At 42.0% G+C, this 20,124-nt stretch overlaps 1 protein-coding gene across 1 annotated transcript in view; it reads left to right on the plus strand.

The window, feature by feature from the left end:
• The window catches only part of LOC124606658 (glycogen-binding subunit 76A), a 303,290-nt gene extending 294,790 nt beyond the window's left edge, over positions 1 to 8,500 (plus strand). Inside the window, exon 5 of the mRNA XM_047138663.1 lies at positions 7,378 to 8,500. Coding sequence (XP_046994619.1) covers positions 7,378 to 7,758 — 381 coding nt within the window. The 3' untranslated portion in view covers positions 7,759 to 8,500. The remainder of the gene's footprint in view (positions 1 to 7,377) is intronic.
• Positions 8,501 to 20,124: the final 11,624 nt, after the last annotated feature.

Consider the following 20,124-nt stretch of genomic DNA (forward strand, 5'->3'; position numbering starts at 1 on the left):
AAATCAGTGTCCCGTTGACAGGAGAAGAGGTTCCTTGTTTCAGTGCAGCAGTTATTCTGGAAGGTTTTCTTCAGGTGCCAAATCTCAGTAGATAAACCGTCCTTGTCGCATATGTCATGAGCTCTGCGGACAAGGGTAGTGGGCACGGGTTTCCGTTGTGCTGGTGGGTGATGGCAGCTGTTGGCGTTGAGGTACACGTCTGTGTGTGTTTTCTTTCGGTAGACGGAGTGTCCCAGTGTGCAGTCCGTTTTCTTAATTATTAGGATATCGAGGAAGGGTAGGCACCTGTTATGTAGCTTATACTGTAGTGCTCCGTACACTTTTATACGACATTTGTCGAGTTAGCTCTGTTTAGTTACACTCTAAGGGGGAAAAACAAAAGAGGCATCACTAAAAATTATCCGAATTGGACGAAAATCTGTAGAAGTTATGTAAATGTAAAGACAAAAAAGATTACGATTTCAGAAAAACTGGATGATTTATTAAAGAGAAAGTAGTTCATAAAATGAGCAAGTCAATAACGCGTTGGTCCACACCTGGCCCTTATGGATGCAATTATTCGGCATGGCGTTAATTGACGGAGTTGTTGGATGTCCTTCTAAGCGATAGCGTGAAAAAATTCTGTCGAACTGACGTGTTAGTGTGTCAAAATCCTGAGTTGATTGGAGGGCCCCGCCCATAATTCTCCAAACCCTCTCAGTTGGGGTTATATCCGGGAGTCTTGCTGGCCAAGGCAGGATTTGTCAAACACGGAAGACAAGCAATAGAATCTCTGGTCTGTGCGGGAGGGCATTATCTTGCTGGAATGTAAGCCCAGGATGGGTTGCCACGAAGGGCGATGAAATCGGGTGTAGAATACCGCTGACGTATCGCTGTGCAGTAAGGGTGCTGCGGATGACAACCAATCCCAGACCATCACTCCCGGGTGTTGAACTGTGTGGCGGGCGACACTGAGACAGGTGAATGGTGAGCTCCATGTGGTTCCCAAGTCGTGCAGTGACCGTAAACCATAAAATTACCAAATATGCAGCAACCAGTCGCAAAATCATGTTTTATTTATTCACTTTTGCAAAAGTTATGTTTGACCTCGGCTTAAGACGGTATTACTACTCGGAGCACATATTGGTTGAAAGCACCGATGATGGCTGTTAATCAGTTGAAATCGATTTGCAAAAGTGAATAAATAAATTTTGCGACTGGTTGCTGCATATTTGGTAATTTTAGTGAGATTGGTATCCCACCGTTGTCCGGGCTGTTTCCACACACGTCTTCGTTGGTCAACGTGGCTCAGTTCGAAGCGGGACCCATCGACGAAGAAAATTGTACGGTAGTCAATGAGATTCCAGTCCTATTCTTTTAAGTTACGTAGGATACGGGCTATGCTCCACACGATAACGTGTTACACCTCTTGTGAGAAGAGGGAAACAGTTTAAGGATCCTTGCTGTCGTACCAGCATTCAGTCACCTTCGTTGTAACACGTCTGGCTTTTCCTTCGTGTCGAGTTCGTTATTAGTGTTGCAGCCTATTCTTTTTTGAAGTGAACTAAATCTCTAATCGAACGCTAAAACGCGCACGCACACGCCTCTGCCTTTCCTCGGCTGGTGGCAGGTGCTTCTAGGGATCGAAAAGCCTTGCAAAGCGACACTCCGGTTGATATACGAACATACTTGCCGATTACTGTCCCTTTGTCTTTACTTCTCGACACATCATCCAGAACACCATGAAGAACTGACGTGTCTACATTTGGTCAATTTGCCAGTAAAAGGTTTGCTGGCCTTAGAAAGCTTTGAGGGTCGTTTGTTTCCCCAATAACAAAACAAGGAAACTCTTTGTCATTTTACTACTGATAGAACATTGTACATTTTCTTCGAATCTCAACCTTTTAGGTTAGATTTAAACGTGACAAAACTCTAATACAAATTCATGGTCATAATGCACTGTGTGAAAAGGGCTACAACTGGTTACATACTATACACAACTACAACACAATCATGGATTTTATGTTTTAATTATTACTGCTATACATTTTAGTCAACGTCGTCGTCGTCGTCGACATCGTCAGGTGGATTCAGATGCTTTTATATTGTGAGATTTACTTGTGACGCGTCTAGGTTGCAGACAAAATAGGCAAAAAGATTGGGTGTTGTCTGGTGCTGATGAAGAAGCACCGGCGTTAATTTATAACTCAGGAAAGTGTTATGCACGTAAGGTCCCATAAAGCTGTCAAATTATGGGGATGCTGATTCCTGCGTTTCACCCGCTGCTACAAGCATGCATCGACATTTTCCATAGGATTTAAATCTGGTGGTTTAACGAGCGAGCCGAAGTTCTATAGAGTGACTAAGTGTTAGCCAAACAAGGCAGTATGTGGACAACCCTGTGAACGCAGCTGTAATTATGTGGGAAGATGGAAGTCCATAGCATTCTCATCCTGATGTAAAAAGAAAGTACGATATTGAGAATGTTGGAATAAACATCCTACTTCTTGTTCAGCTTAGCCTGAATGTATGGTTGCAAGTTAGGTACAAAAATATCCCGGTAATCGATTCAGACCCGAATTATACTTACCTAACATTGCACGTTAAAAACCGCATTGTGCCGTTGGTACACTCGATGCTTTGCATCATTTGAAAACAGGCAAAATCTTTACTCGTCCAAAAACAACACGTCTCCTCTCAGTTGTTTTGTCAGGTCCACTGTTGTTTGACCCACTGCAGCTTTAAGTGGCGATGTGAACGATAGTCTTTGATGCGCCGTTCTTTGTAGACAAGCTGTACAGTTGATACACGAACAAATCATACAACTTCATTCACGGTGTGGTCATGGGCAAGTCCAAATGCCACAACTCCCTTCTGCCATTCTGTCGCGTCTGTGCGTCGTTGCATCTTACTGCTTCGTTTGCATACAACCGACTGGCATGTACACACTACTTCGATCTCTGATAACAGCTCCGTTCCCATTTGCAGTTTACCAGAACGACCAGTGCCATTTTCTAAGGAAGCGAGTAATTTTTTGCCTCGTGAACTTACACTATCTGATCTAAAGTGTCGGGACATCCTACGTAATCCGAATTGACCACTGGATGTGATGAGAGGCGGACCTGCCGGTATAGAGGAAGGTGGCGAGTGTTGCGTTGGCAGTAGAGAAGTAGTAAAGGCAGAGCGAGTCGGTCATCATAGCTCAGTGACTTCGAACGTGACTGTGAACTACTCACCTGAATAACAGATCCATCAGTGACATTTCAACCCTTTTAAAGCTGCCCAACAGTCTTGGTGACGTGGAGTGGCGTCGCGAAGGAATAACCGCAGCTCAACGAAAACCAGGCAGAATTCATTGACTGACGGAGAGGGTCAGTCGAGAACTGCGGAGGGTGATCGTAAAAATCACATGAAATCATCGGGAGTAATCACTCGCGAATACAAAAGTGTTACCAGCAGGCCAGTCAGCGCATTGACTGTGCGTGGCAAATTAAAAGAATGTGGTATGACGGTCGAGCAGCTCCACATAAGTCACACATTCCAGTAGTCCATGGTAAGCGTCGTGTTGAGGTGGAGCAAAGAGCGATGACACTGGACAGTTGGTGACTGTAAAAGAGTGATTTGGAGTGATGAGCCATGGTATACACTACAGCAATTCGATGGAAGGCTTTGGATTTGTTGAATGCGTGGCGAACTTAACGTTCCATCAAGTGTAGCGTGAGCAGTGGGGTACAGAGGAGGTGGTGTTATGGTAAGGGGGTGATATACATGGTTAGTGTGTGGTCCCCTTATTGGACTCAAGAAAATGCTGACTACAGACGCGTATGAAAACGTTTTACAGCAATGGGTATTGTGTACAATAGTCGTAAAGTTCAGGTACGATTATTGTGATGGTATACTAGGTTATAAAAAAATCATCTGTGAGGCAGTGGTATGTGGACAATAACATTTCTGAATCGGTCTATCCTATCCAGGGTTCGACCTGCCTCTAAGGGAACATATTTGGGATGAGTTAGAACATCGGCTTTGCTCCAGACTCCAGTGTCCAGCATCACTACCTCCTTTGGTTTGGATCTTGAGGAAGAATGGGCTGCCATTTCTCACCAGGCATTCACATACTTCACTGAAAGTGTTCCCAGTATAGTCTAAGCCGTCACAAAGAGGAACGGGAAGCCCTATATTAATGTCCATTAATAGTGTCTGGACACTTTTGATCAGATAGTGTTTGTAATTTTCTGGTGCATTAAAACTGTGTGCCCTACCGAGACTAGAACTCGGAGAGACGGTCTACCGTGCTTGGGTAGCTCAGTCGGTAGACCACTTACCTGCTTAAGGCGAAGGTCCCGAGTTAGTCTCGGACGAAGTTTCATATCAGCATGCACTCCGCAGTGGAGTGAAAATTTCATTCTAGATCATGTACAGGTAAGGGTGATATCGTGGCCACCTGCGGGTAACTTGGGTTCCCTAAATATCTAATAAACAGCACTGCGCATTCCGATGATGAATGAATGCCTTAGTTACTACTACTAGTTCGTAGTTTCGCCTGTAGAGCACCTTGCCGCAGTAGCTAGTTTTCCAAGCGAACAGCGAGGTTATCCTCTTTTCATCGCCGAAAAAGTGAGGCAGACATTTGAAGCAGTATTACTATACCTATGTTTGTGAAGTTACACATTGTGATATTCTTTTCCTGTTGCAAATGTACGAAACATTATGTTCCAGTATTAATATTTTAATTTATCCTTAAGATTAGACGGTAAGTTTTTGTACAAAAACATGGCGGTGTTAGTATGAGCCCTTTTCGTGCTGGCAGTATTATCCTCCAAAACAAAAGGGGACCAAATTATAATCGCAAGAGAGTTGCTGCTCAACTTTGTGTTGCAGACGCCCCAAAGAGTTAATTTGCAGGAGGAAAAAACTTGAGATAAACAAGACATGGTAGGAGTCTTAAAGGCAGTATCAGAGAAATGAACTGACCTAAAAAACGCAGATGTTTTCTACATCTGAAGCAAGCCTTCAAAGACTCTTTCCTTGTGACTTGCCTTTCGAAGGGCAGCTAGACGAAAAATCAGAAGGAAGCCAATTTTGTCTGCTGGTCGTGAGACTGAGGCGTGTGTGATTTTTGTAAATAGTTAGTATTTTTCAATATTTTGAAGCTGTATGATTTTTGATAAACATGATTTTTGAAATTTGGGTAAGGGACGACATCGTAGTCGGGTTCCACACTGTGCACTCTTGCAGTTATATTGGATTTAATAAAACTAACTTTCTTGTATGTTCTGGTTTAATCTATTTAATTTATACCATAGGGCTCAAATTACCAACACGACTTTATTTTCGCAGATTGTGTAAGTTTCCATGAAACAAATTATATTTTTTGCCCCATGCATTATTCCCGATAAAATGTATGATAAGTCAAAGACATGTCAGAGTATGTTCACAGCAACTCTTAAGGGGGGTAGGATGTCAAGCGGGCCGACTTGGAGCGGGAGAGGCATCACAGGACATTTTAATTTCCAGTGTCTATACTTTCACAAATAAATTCATAAAACTTTGTCAGCATCACCAGGAAGGATTCAGGATTCACACTCATTGCCGTGGAAGTTCGACAACATAACAAAATAAATTTCTTTACGTGTGAAATTTCATCATTTTTTTCACTTACTAATGGCTGCATTTGTTGCTATACGTACACTTTTCTTCATAAGTTAGAGAGATTCTTCGATGAATTTTGCATAGCTTACATACCATACTTACAGGTGTATGAAACTCTAGAATTTATTTAATTTATGAAAAAACGAATGATCTGCTGTATTTTAAACTTCATGTTTAGAAAAAACACAAATTTTGTAGTGAATTACCTCAATTTTTACCACAGTTTTTAATAGATTTGGAAAATTCTAGAGTTTCATATATGTTTAAGTATGGTTTGTATGCTGTGCAAAATTTATCGAACCATCTCTCTTACTTATGAATAAAAGTGTACCTATAGCAACAAATGGTGCCATTAGTAAGTGAAAAAATGATGAAATTTCACATCTAAAAAAAAATTATTTTGTTATGTTTTCGAACTCCCACTGCTATGAGTGTGAATTCTGAATCCTTCCTGGTCATGCTGACAAAGTTTTATGATATATTTATTAAGATGAATGGACACCCTCGGACATGTCCGAAAGAACAGATACTATCGGTGACCAAGCAGCTCGTTAGAATGAAATTACAATGAAATGAAATGAACACCCTTAGCTGCTTACAGGCGTTGACATACGTCAACGGGGACAGATGAAAATGTGTGCCCCGACCGGGACTCGAACCCGGGATCTCCTGCTTACATGGCAGACGCTCTATCCATTTTTTTTAAATCTTATTTTGTTCGTTTTCGTTCGTTATATCTGCTCGTTGCGGACGTCGAAAGACACCCGTTTAAGTTCGTTGTTGATCAATTAACTCAGTTTTTTTATTACAGAGGGCAGCTAGCCTTCTGACCGAACACGCTGAGTTACCGTGCCAGCATCCATCTGAGCCACCGAGGACACAGAGGATAGCGCGACTGCAGGGATTTATCTCTGAACGTATTGTCGCGCACTACAGTTGTAGTGCCCCGCCCATTATACTCATTACTCGCGGCGCGTTGCCGATTCCCGTAAGAGTTGGGGCACTGTTTGTGCATTCGCACAGAAGAAGAAGATGGTCAAGTGGCCGGTGAGCCTTAACTATATATTTATTAAGATGGTATCTGTTCTTTCGGACATGTCGCGGGAGGCGTGCCAGAGATAAATCCCTGCAGTCGCGCTATCCTCTGTGTCCTCGGTGGTTCAGATGGAAGCCGGCACGGTAGCTCAGCGTGTTCGGTCAGAGGGTTAGCTGTCCTCTGTCATAAAAAAAAACTGAGTTAATGGATCAACGATGAACTGAAACGGGTGTCTTGCGACGTCCGCCCCGAGCAGATGAAACGAACGAAAACGAACAAAAATGAGATTAAAAAAAATGGATAGAGCGTCTGCCATGTAAGCAGGAGATCCCGGGTTCGAGTCCCGACGGGGCACACATTTTCATCTGTCCCCGTTGACGTATGTCAACGCCTGTAAGCAGCTAAGAGTGTTTATATCATTTCATTGTAAAGTTTTATGAATTTATTTGTAAAAGTATAGATAGTGGAAATTAAAATGTCCTCTGGTGCCTCTCCTGCTCCAAGTCGGCCCGTTTGACGTCCTACCCCCCTTAAGTAGATAGAAACGAAATTGTGCCAGTAACTATAAAAAATCAAAGTGGGACCCATTAAACCACCTGTTCCTTTGCGCGTAAACACGACTCGAGTCCATTTTGGTACGAGTTACTGCGGAGAACCCGTTTCCAAATTTGGTCCGCTAGACACACTTTTCTGGTTGTGTGTGCCGGCAGGTGTGCCTGGAGAGCGCCACGCTGCAGGACCCGGCGCTGCTGTCGCTGAGCGGCGTGGTGCGCGTGCGCAACCTGGACTTCCACAAGTCGGTGCACGTGCGCTACACGATGGACGGCTGGCGCACGTGGGCCGACGTGCAGGCGCGCTACGTGGACGGCTCGTGCGACGGCTTCTCGGACCGCTTCTCGTTCGTGGTGTACGCGGACGCGCTGCCCGCCGGCGGCCGCCTCGAGCTGGCCGTGCGCTTCCAGTGCCGCGGCGCGCAGTTCTGGGACAGCAACGGCGGCGCCAACTACGCCTTCCAGTGCGTCGCCTCCGCCGCCGCCCCCGCGGTCGAGCCGCTGAGCCCCGTCGACGACCGCTGGCCGTCATTCTACTAGCGGCCCCCGGCGTCGCGCCACCGCCTCCAAAGCGACGTCACGGCGCCGGCCGCTACCCGGCGAGACACCTAGCGGCGCGGCTCGCAACCCGCCCGCAAGGCTCCGCTACTCAGCAGCCTACAACTTCGTACATAACCAACATTGTATACCCTCGCCTTCTGCTGTCACATTTTAAGCCGAATGTAAAGTATTGTTGAGTTACTCTCAGCGTAACAAAAGTGAGAGTGGGACGCGTGCTATGGCAACTGACAAATTGAATAATCATTCGGGAAGCGGTCCGCCAGAAAATTCTTCGTGGTGTAACTTCATTAGAAACTCAATTAGTTTGAGGGCCTAAACAGCAGCATCAGCTGTTTCCTAGTTAATGCAAACGCTGCGTAAAAACGAATATTTAATCATCTCAATGTGGAAAAAGTATAACGAGAATGCTAATTCGACACGCTTATTCAGCTCCGTACAATTCTCATAGAAACAGTATCTCAACAGAAACAGAAGTTATTGTGTTATTTCCGAAACACCGAGAAAGATTGAGAGTGGATGGTACATACGTGACAAGTATCCCATATTCTAAGATAAATTAATTGATAGAAAGATATTTTTGCACAAAAGCGCGTGTTAGGCTGATATATCATTTTCGAAGATAGTATGTTTTATGGCAATCGGGAGATCTAAAGCGCATGAGATACTTTGGTTGTGTGGCTGTGTGGGGAGAAGAAGACGGAGAGAGGGAGTGGGAGAGGGGATGGGGACGACGGAGGGAGGGGGGGGGCAAGGTAGAGAGAGAGAGAGAGAGAGAGATTGATTTTCATTCACTCGTAGATGTGCCAGGATCGAGTTAGTATTTGATTTCATTGTCGGTGTGTCGTTGTGAAATGAAGGAACACGATGAAAGGTTTTATACTTATTCTGTGCGCTCGGATTAGCATGTGCTGCCGAATACTGTTGTTGTGAATTCATTTGCTAATAAACTCAGAGTTGAGAAACAAAACATGAAAGATATTTCGATGTGGAGAACAAAACTCAGTAAAAAGGTATATAATCGGACGTCATGCACGTTAAAGGTTATTGACATATAGTTATTTGAAATGATAGTTTATCGTACAGACGGTACACAACTGGTTGACATTTTGCGAGTGATGGTCCTCAGTTTATTGTTTGGGGAGTCCTGTGGGAGATAATGGCGTAGCAGTCAGACGTACAAAATGTTCGAGTGGCATTGTGAAGTCGAAGGCAGCATAGACACGAACAGCTGAAACTTCACGCAAGATAGAGCTTTTAACTGATACTAGTTCATAGAATTGGTTGCTACCAACGCGGTTTCTTGTTTTGAACTTAAATAGGTTCACAGGCTGTATCTATAGGTTGGTCACTTCGACAGCTGCTCAGGGCTTCCCCATATGCTCTTCACAACGGAAGAAATGAATTTCAGTGTCACTGTACATATGTAGAAGATATCGCGATCTGGGACTGCCGTCATACTAACAGTGCGTCAGTACTCTAAGACTGAATAATACACTAGTTTACATTATAGATATTGATTGGTATAAATACTTTTACGTTGGTCTGATTTATAGCTTTAATTTATCTTAAACTGATAAAGTTACAGTTAGGTAGTTCTGTTCAGAAATGCGCTCACTTTCAAAGAAGAGGAACTGAAGGGAGAGTAGTGAGTAGAAATTAACAAAATCTTAGCCCCATTCATGCACTAATACACGTCCATATTGACACTGAAACGACAACCTCATAACACCTTCATAATAACGTTGGGCCAACAGTGACACCTTCTTGAAGACGTGATCACAGACAATACTTACCATATCACAAACATGACTATACTACATTGTTGCAGATTGTTAATATTTAACCATTCAAAGAATCAATTACATAATAAGAGCAGCAAATAAAATTTCCTTGCAGTACAGCATAGAGAATTATTTAAAATATGTTTTTTACAAATTATTTCGAAATATTTTTGTACTTCATTATACTGACTATTGGTCTGATGAATGATCTGAGAGACATGTTTTACCCATTGTGTATATCAGTTGACAAAGCTGCAATATATGACTGGTGGTAGTTCTTGACTGTTAATAATTTTCAGCAAGGAAATAAACTGCAAATATATGTACAGATAGCCAATTAAATAGCAGTTGCAAGTAAGATGTCTAGCATTTTAGCATAAACCTCCGCCGCAGTGCAGTAATAATGAATCTGCCTTACTTTTTGAAATTGTTTTCTCAGGTGTAGGAAATAAGAGTTCCTTCAGATGGGCTAATATTCAACTGTTTCTAACAGACAGTAGTTCTCCCATTTTATTTAGTTATCTCTTCATCCTTCAGATGGGCTAATATTCAACTGTTTCTAACAGACAGTAGTTCTCCCATTTTATTTAGTTATCTCTTCATATGTTTTTTATGCAGTGGCCAAAGCTTTTATTTTTATAGGATTCTCAGATTTCCTTGAAATTTTAATTTTTTACGTCTGTTATGGAAAGAGCGAGTACTAATGAATATTTTCAGTGGTAAAGATTAACAGTTTTGAAGTATTCTGTACTTTATAGTTGAGGGGTGGTTAAAGTAATTATACTGCGGGTCATTAATTGAAACACCAAAGCATAGAGTTTATTAAATTGTTGTTCTCAGATGTTTATAACGCACTAATAAATGAATATAATGCCATTGAAATGTGTATTAGATATATGTATACAAGTTTACACAGCCTGCCAGTTCGAATAAAATTCTTCTGGGATTGTGGTCACGTTGTGTTTGTGATTTTGGGAGAAGGAACTTTATATTAACTGAAAATAGAATTTAAACGCTGCCTAAGAATACACTGAAAGACAGCTCCAACATTCAACGTAATCAAACAGGTGGGTAGCACTTAATAAAAAAAAAAATTAACAGATTGTAAGTTAAGAGCATCTTCTATCACATTCTCAGAAACTTTTAAAATTCCATTGTCAGTTCATGTTTTTATCGGTGTATTTAACAACATGGTGCCCTCAGAAACCCAGGGACTTTTATTGGAACTGTGTGTTCAATATTTTTGTGATTGAAGGTATATAAATTAGAATTTAGACATCTGATGGTTAAGAAAGGTCATGTGCTCTACTTTCTGCATCTTGATGTGACAAATAGTTCTATATGCAAAACAAAATAAATTTAAAAATGTGTTCCAATTTATTAAAACGTTATTTTACTAGGGGTTTATCGATCAATAAAAAATGTTATTCTAAATGTTATCACGTAAATTATATATTGCTGCGAAGCAAACAGATGTTGCAGTAGTTGTTGAAGGCATGTTACAGAGCCAGCCATCGTATGATTGGATTAGTAGATTTGAAAGAAATGTTACATCTGAGAACAGCCTTTCCCAGTGACACAATGTGTTATCTGGTTACGTCAATATAGATGGAAAATGTCTTGGTAAGCTTTTGTGCAAGTTGTGTTTGTGTGTGCCTGTGTGTCTGGTTACAGCGTAGCTCTTATTAATTGGAAAAAATATATAAAAGTAGGAGGCTTTATCTCATGAACTTTCACTCCGTTTTAAGGAATTTAAGATTGTCTTCAGTAAGCAATATCTAGTTACTAAAGTCTTTTATGTAACTTCTGTGTACTGACTTGGAAACCATAAGGCTTCCATTATCATTAAAAAATAAGAAAATTGTACCTGAGCCATACAGAAATATGTGCTGTTAAGTATCTGGAAATAAAGTCTATTCTTAAAATTTTTTGTTTTCTGTCTTAAAAAGAAGCCACATAGAACTTTTAAAATGAACTGCAATGTAACTTAAATGAGTATTCCTTCTTTATCTATCTGAATGATGGCAAATATTAATCAAAAAACAATTGTTAATGAATTAAACAAATAATTATTTCCGTCACTCCCCCCTCCTGCTCCATTCCAAATCCCCATCAATATCCATTTCCTGGCCCCACCACAAACAAAATACCCCGGTCACCACTACAACATCGATCGGCCTGGCAATATACACTGCCTAACAAAAAAAGTAGGGCACCTAGAAGCGGAGGGGGAAACTAAATCAAACTTGAGAAGTCATGTGATTATGAATTCGGGTCAGACTTACAAAGAGCTTCGCGGTATGAGTCCACTTAGCAAAATGGCTCTGAGCACTATGGGACTCAACTGCTGTGGTCATCAGACCCCTAGAACTTAGAACTACTTAAACCTAACTAACCTAAGGACATCACACACATCCATGCCCGATGCAGGATTCGAACCTGCGACCGTAGCGGCCACGCGGTTCCAGACTGAAGCGTCTAGAACCGCACGGCCAATCTGGCCGGCTCCTTTGCAGTGATCATTCAATATCTAACGCTGTTCACGCACCATAAACTCTACACCAGGTAAGGGCGGGTCGCGGGTCGCCTATGCTGTGTACATGTAAGACGACACACTGAAACCCTTCCTTCTTCTGGGTGCTTTACGTGTTTTGTCAGGCAGTGGATAAAACTGGCTTTACGGTCAGAACATTTTCGTAACGAATGATTGTAGACTTAAATAGTGAATTGTGGTGGACTTAGTGGCTCAGTAGACACTCAGTGCAATGGGGGTAGCAAAAATATTTGATATCGTAAACAACAAAATTGGCAGCACCAGAAATCATTTACAGTAGAAAATCGATTTCAGTCACTGTGTGACCACCTACAATGAAAATCTTAGTCTTGAAGACTTGTGTAGTAAAAGCACGTACTAAAACTTCAACAACGACCATCACTTACATGCAGACAGAATTACTTCCATCGGTGAAGAAAGGGCACGCCATTCCATCCTTCAAGTGATCCCCGACGGCAGCAGTCGAACCGTACACGGGAATTCTTTGGCGTGAGTGAAGAACTGAGTAGGGGAGTGCACGCCTGTAGTTCTGCTGCTGGTAACTGGTTTGTAAAAATTTTTGTTGACATTTGCTCTTACCTGTGCCGTCGAAGCTGTACGATATGTCACTGCTGCCGTTACAATACGACGATTCTCCACCGCTGCCCTTAAAACACTGCGGTTTTCGCCGGCATCTGTGCTGCATGAACGTCCAGAAGCTAATTTTCGAGTGCACTGTTGCCGTCATCGCTGCGCAATTGACGTTGCACTTCCAACTTGTTTGACAGTTATACAAAATGACCATCCTGCCAGTTGTTAGCCCACAATTCGACCACTATCACCCTGTCTCAAGTTGGTCGTAGAAATCACAAGTGCGTCTCCATGGCATGCAGCCTGCTTGCTCTATACGTCTGCATCACACTGAGCCTTATACCTTTGGTCATTCCCTTTTAAAACGTATGCACATATGGCGGTCTGGTAGCTGTATCACAACGCCATATGCAGGCGGGTCACTTTGAAACCACTGTCAGTACACCTACTATTCACCAGGTGCCATATTCTGTCCATGGGTCAAAATCGACATCGCCTTTCAAGGTGTTATAATTTTGTTTCCGGCACAAGTTCTAAATTCTCAGTAGTGGCTCAGAGTTATGTCTTCCCGTTATTTCGTGGACATGACTTCATCGCAGAGGTGCCGTACGTAACAAAGCGAGTCCGATGTTGGATAAACATTGTCACGGGCAGCGAGTATTCTTGCCTGGAGATCCTGATGCGTTTCTACAGGGGCCTCTTACACAAGAGTCTCTATGTGATACCACGCGAAGGTGTCTAGTGGGGTCATGCCTCGTGAGCTAAAGGCCACGAAACATTATCTTCTCTTCCTATCCTATCACCTGGCGCAGGTGTTTGCGAACGAGATGTGCAATGTCAGCTGCAGTTTCAGAGCGACCTTTATGGTCAGTCGTACTGTAGTGTAATGACGCCAACGTGGAATTGCTGTGGCGTATACGTCACACAGGAAGATGCTGTGTTGATGAAGTACTAAAACCTGGTCTGAGCTGGCGTCAGTAACATTCGTACCACTCAACCTATTAGTCTTTGTACCATGCAGATGTAACGCTTCTTGACTGTAGATTAGAGTTGACATGCCTCGCGAACTGTACAATCTTATTTATTAAGAGAAACTTCAGCATTAACTGTCCACCTCTTGAGCTAAGTGATCATCCAGTACGATTACAGGGACTCAATGCTCGGCACCGCCAGAGTGTTTACCTTGGTGGAGGGCAGATTGGAGTGGGGTGCACTCAGCGTATTGATGTTTCTTAAGTAATTCGTAACCGCTCAAAGGTCAGGGAAAGTGCAGACACCTGGAAGAGCAGTGTGCTCACCCCGTGCTTCATCCAAATAACTTCGCTGGCACAGGTTAACACGGCTACTGGTAGACTAGGCAATGAATAGCCTGTTAGGATCATAACGTGGAGCTTATTAGTACATGCCATTGGCTGACATTTAAGTGAGGCAGATAGTTGCACTGTCCTCGTTGAATGAAAAAGTATACAAACTCTCAGTACTTCCCCTACACCTATTACCATTCTAGCACATATATCACACTATTACTCTTGATAGCGCGTAATTTCAAAATCACTCTGTCTCAAGTACCGACTAACTTAGTAACACAAAAATCGTTCATAACTAACAGTGTACTCTGGGCAAACCGGAATCAAATCTGAGTTCCTAGCACGCTAAAATTCAGTATCAGAATTCCGACAGCCTACGTCCCACTTTCGGCTATTTCGCACTGGTAACTTTCTGGCAAATCTTTTATGAAACTATTACTTTTAGTGAAACTTTAAACTGAAAATTGATATAGGCAATTACCTATTTTGTACAAGAGTTACTATTAAAGTATTCCATACTGGCGCTCAAACTGAAGTGTATTTCGACGTCTCGTTATTAGCTTCAACTGATCTTACCACGAGGACCAGCAGTCACGCTCCGCTATTGTGACATCTGTTGCAACAGGTGGCGGCAGTGTAAGAATGTGTTGAATGGCAGCAACAAGCCCAGCCAAGAAAATTTTTAGCAATATAAAACCGACGGTCTCCTATCAACATAACATAATGTATACATTTATAGTATATAAATATATATGTGTCCGCATCTCGTGGTCTTGTGGTAGCGTTCCCATTTCCGGCGCACGGGGTCCCGGGTTCGATTCCCGGCGGGGTCAGGGATTTTTCCTGCCTCGTGATGACTGGGTGTTGTTGTTGTCGTCTTCATCATCATCATTAACTCCCATTACAGTCGGAGGAAGGCAATGGCAAACCACGTCCACTAAGACCTTGCCTAGTACGGCGGTGCGGGTCTCCCTATCGTCCCCTACGCTCCTCGGAGTATGGGACCTCATCATCACCAAATATATATGTAATACATAAGGGCAAATTTTGTTACCAAAATTCTCTGAAAGTTATTGAGATATTTATATCAAATTTTTATATGATAATTTAATAAACATTATCTAGTACGTCAGCTATATATTTCTTTTAACGTACAAGTTTTCTGTTAAGACTGACTGTGAGAGAGAGAATGCTGTGCGGTTTCGTTTTTCTTTCGTGCAGTCTGCTATAGCTACGATAGGGAGGCAAGTAAACCATCAGACGAACTGTGTGTCATGTGCATATATTATTCCTTCTTATATATCAAACAAAAATTATATACACAACAATGTGCTGTTTTGTTTCCTTCCTTGCCGTCGGTTTTGCAGAAAACACGGAACGTGTATTTAGTGTATTTATGGCTTACTGGCTTATAATTAGAATGTTACTACAGAATCTGAATCGTCCGAAACTTTGTAATTCTATCCATTGACAGATGAAAACGATGAGAAATACTATCTTTGAAGCTACTATATTCAGAGACCCAGCAGCTGGAGAGGTGTCTCTCATACCCCATATACCAATAATCCCAACCGATTTACCCAGACGTTTTCAGCGATTTCAGTTCCGATTGAAGATTTCGATAGCAGTAACGCTAAACAAAGCTCAAGGTCGGGTGGGTAAGTGGACAGAGGTGCGGGGAGGGAGAGGAGAAGATGGGCAGAAGGAAGGGGAAATAGTTTAGGATTGTTATCGAATTCCCATACATATTTACCAATTCAGAAGCATTTCAAAGTTCTCTAGTTAAATATTTTATCAAATACAATATTATATAACATTATAAAAATGCAAAAAAATGTCCGTCGCGTTTTGATGGGAACTGTCACAAACTCCGTCATACTGGAATCGCATTCGGCATGAAGATCGAGCTGGAGATCTTCCAGAGTCCATATCGCTCATGATGCAATCCCAAACGTTGGTCCGGTTTCTCTGTTCTATAATTTAGCAACTAAGTACATAATAAATCAAATCTCTACATCACGTGAACATATTCGACTGGCATAACTGTCACAGAACACACTAAACTTAGTAACGTTCGATCCAGTTTCTCTGGAGGAGGGAACCTTATCTCAGAGTGACACCTTTGTCTTTCACCACAGTACCTGCAACTTTGTATCGTTACGGAAACACCCTGCAGAACATCTGATATACCGTACAGTACTGGTGACAGTGCACACAGCCGTGAGTGACACACACAACGTGTGGGCTATGCCTGGACGTTAGTTTTACTCTCCCTCTGAACGGTTTCTCTAGCGTGTGGGGATAAGACTCTGTCTCGCATAGCAGCTTCTATGATGTGGTGCATGTTCGTACACAGATAATTTCGCTGAAAGAGCTGAGAAGAGGTTATTAACGCTCTTACTGAACGCTTCTGGAATGAATGTTGCTGCAACTAGCAAAAGAAAGTGAAATCAGAATTGATCTCCCCTGGTATTCATTTATTCATTAAAACTCGTGATAACGCAGTATAAAATTTGTGTGTTTTTTATATTTAGAGATTTTAAAGCATAGCAACAGAATTTGTTTAGAATATTACATCACGAAATTGTTTATCCGATCATTCACAAAGGGTGAAAATATAAAACCAGCTACTCTGAAATTGGTTTGCAAAAAAATACCTAAACTAAAAAAAAGGTTTGTTTCTTGACCGCCTATAATATTCGACAGATCAATCAGCACACAGACAGCTCTGTGACAGACACTCGACAAGAAGTGTCAAATCTGCTGCGTGATCTTCAGGACAGAGTATGGTAAACTTCTCCCAATGGCTATTGTAACTTACATATTCACTATTCAAGAATGCATGAAGCGTTACAAGAACACTGTTCGTACTTCGAGTGACTCCTCTTAGGGAATCTGTTATCACCAACTATTGGCGTGTCTAGTCACTCAAAACGTTGGTCGGACCCTGTTGACTATGGCCATGTATACCACAAGTGTACTGCCGATAACACGTTGCTGTGGTATCACATAGAATCAGTGCAATATAGACGGCAAGATGTGTGGTGGTGTAGGATGCACAACACAACAGAACAGCCATAAAACTAGAGCGGATTTAAAATACATCGCTAAGTGTTTTTCTTGTGTGTTTACAATGGGGTACATTCAGATACTTGAGTATTAGCGAGTATGAGCTGTGGCAGTGCTATGTCATATCCTGTGCACACTCATTTCAGAGTGACTTTTTTTTTTTGAAGTGAGATTAGTGAAAGCTGCATCGTAATCTGAGCCTGCAGTCACAAGATATTTGAGTATTGATTGAGTATAATAATAAGAATTAATGGTAGCTGGCAGCCATTGTCGAGCAGTAGGGGGCAGGTGCGTACAAAACACGCGAGTGCGGCGCTGAGAAGTTTGGAGACCGGCGCAAGAATATCAGCAATGGCAAAAATAAAAATGCAGCATAGTTTCCAGGGGCGGAAACTCCTTAACTACAATCAGCTGGAACTGTCCAAGGCAGTGCAGCACAGAAAGGAAAATTAGTCCATCATAGAATTATATATTGATACAGTTAGGAGACAGAGGAAATTATTTCACATAGCATTCTACGTTTCTAGCATTTGTAGACTTAGAGAAAGCTTTTGACAATGTTGACTGAAATATCTTCTTTCAAATTCTAAAGGTGACGGGGGTAAAATACAGGGAGCGAAGGGCTGTTTACAATTTGTACAGAAACCAGATAGCAGTTATAAGAATCGAGGAGTGCGAAAGAGAAACAGTGATTGAGAAGGGAGTGAGACAGGGTTATAGCCTATCCCAGATGTTATTCAATCTGTATTTTGGGCAAGCGGTAAAGGAAACAAAAGAAAAATTTGGAATAGGAATTAAATTTGAGGGAGAAGAAATAAAAACTTTGGGGTTTCCGATGACATTGTAATTTTGTTGGAGACAGCGTAGGACATTTAAAGGAAATGGACAGCATCTTGAAAGGAGGATATTAGATGAATATCAACATCAGCAAAACGTGCATAATGGAGTATAGTATAATTAAATGAGGCGATGCTGAGGAAATTAGAATAGGAAATGACACACTTAAAGTAGTAGTAGAGTTTTGGTGTTTGAGAATCAAAATAACATACGGTGGTCGACGTAGGGAGCATATAAAATTCAGACGATCAATGGAAAGAAAAGCGTTTCTGAAGAAGAGAAATTTGTTAACGTCGAGTACCGATTTAAGTGTCATGAAGTCCCTTCTGAACGTGTTTGTATAGTGTAGCCGTGTATGGAAGTGAAACTTGGACGATAAACGGTTTGAAGCATTTGAAACGTGCTGCTACAGAAGAATGCTGAAGATCAGATGGGTAGATCACATAACTAATGAGGAGTTATTGAATAGAATTGGGGAGAAGAGAAATTTGTGGTACAACCTGAATAAAAGAAGGGATCGGTTGGTAGGACACATTCAGAGGTATCAAGGGATCACCAGTTTAGTACTGCAGGGAAGCGTGGGGGGTAAAAATCGTGGAGGGAGACCAAGATATGAATACGCTAAGCAGATTCAGAAGGATGTAGGTTGCAGTAGTTATTCGGAAATGACGAGGCTTGCACAGGATAGAGTAGTATGGAGAGGTGCATCAAACCAATCTTTGGTCTGAAGACCACAACAACAACACGCATTCTGAGAGTGTCTCCTCTGGAGCAATTGAGTTAGGCGATTATATTGTGAGAAGGAGAGGAATGCCTGATGCAAATGCAGCACAGAAAAGTTAGTGGTGAGTCTGACGAGCTATTGATCGGGAAGAACGCACTGGGTATTGGAAGAGGTCGGACATATATATCGAAAGGCAGTTTCATCTCTTAGTTCGTGTGAATTAACAACATCTACAGGTAATCAGTACAGCTGAGTAGCCAGTAATTTTGACTGGGGTTGACAAAGTGTATTCAGACTATGACAGTCTACTCAGACTTAGACAAAGCTTATGTCATGGAATACGCCATCACTCCAAGGCGTGTCAGTAAGTTGGACGATGTGGACTATCTTGTTGTTTACTGCCTGTGTGTTGTGTATGCCGCGCGGGATTAGTCGAGCGGTCTCAGGCGCTGCAGTCATGGACTGTGCGGCTGGTCCCGGCAGAGGTTCGAGTCCTCCCTCGGGCATGGGCGTGTGTGTTTGTCTTTAGGATAATTTAGCTTAAGTAGTGTGTAAGCTTAGGGACTAATGACCTTAGCAGTTAAGTCCAATAAGATTTCACACACATTAACATTAACATTAAGTGTTGTGTCTATATTGTTGATAACCTCTTGGTCATGATGGTCGGTTTAGATTTTGGAGCTTATTGCCAGCTATTCGAAACTACCCTGGTGGTGTGGCCTTAAGTATACGTGGCACAGAGCAAACATCAAATGCCGCACAGTGTAGCAATGTTGCGGAAGCTTAGAATAGTAAACTGATACAGAAGTAACTGTTTCATTAATGGCAGTAGTGCTGTGTGGATCAGATATAATTGTCGGCACGAGAGCTCCATGAATTCTGACAATGGCATTTGCAACTTTTCGTAAGTGCTGTAATGGATGTACAGCTATCGATATGGAGCACAGTGGGCCTCAATAAGACATTAATATTTACCAGATTTGTATGCTCTTCATTGGCTGGTGTACCAATCTCACCCAGAATATTCTTGCGTTAGAGTAATTCATCATCAGAGTTGTTATACTGGACTGCAGCGTACACATAATTGCACTGCAGGTAAGTTTAGCAGGTATAGTGTGTACAGATGAACTTTGATGACACAGTACAAACCGGTAGGTACGTAGGTAGGTGGGTAGGTAGGTGGAGATGTGTATGTTGCAACTCAGTCCTGCATCCCTGTTAGATTCCTACTTCCTGGTATAGGCGTTAGTTCATAGCATGTTGCTGATTAGTATTTAGCATTTATTCTCGATGTAAACCAATGTATTTTGTTTTGATTAGCACCAAAAGGCGAAAGGACTTAAAATATTCCAAAATCTGAATCACCATACCTGGAAATGGCATGTAATACTGTTGTGTATTTCATAATAGAGTAATTTGTGGAATATTCTCTAAGCGGAAGTTTTGGGTTTTTAAAAACAACGCTTAGAAGTATCAGCTGGAGGTTGAAATCCTATAGCTTGC

Source organism: Schistocerca americana, chromosome 3 (assembly GCF_021461395.2).
Source record: "Schistocerca americana isolate TAMUIC-IGC-003095 chromosome 3, iqSchAmer2.1, whole genome shotgun sequence".
NCBI classification, from domain to species: Eukaryota; Metazoa; Arthropoda; class Insecta; order Orthoptera; family Acrididae; genus Schistocerca; species Schistocerca americana.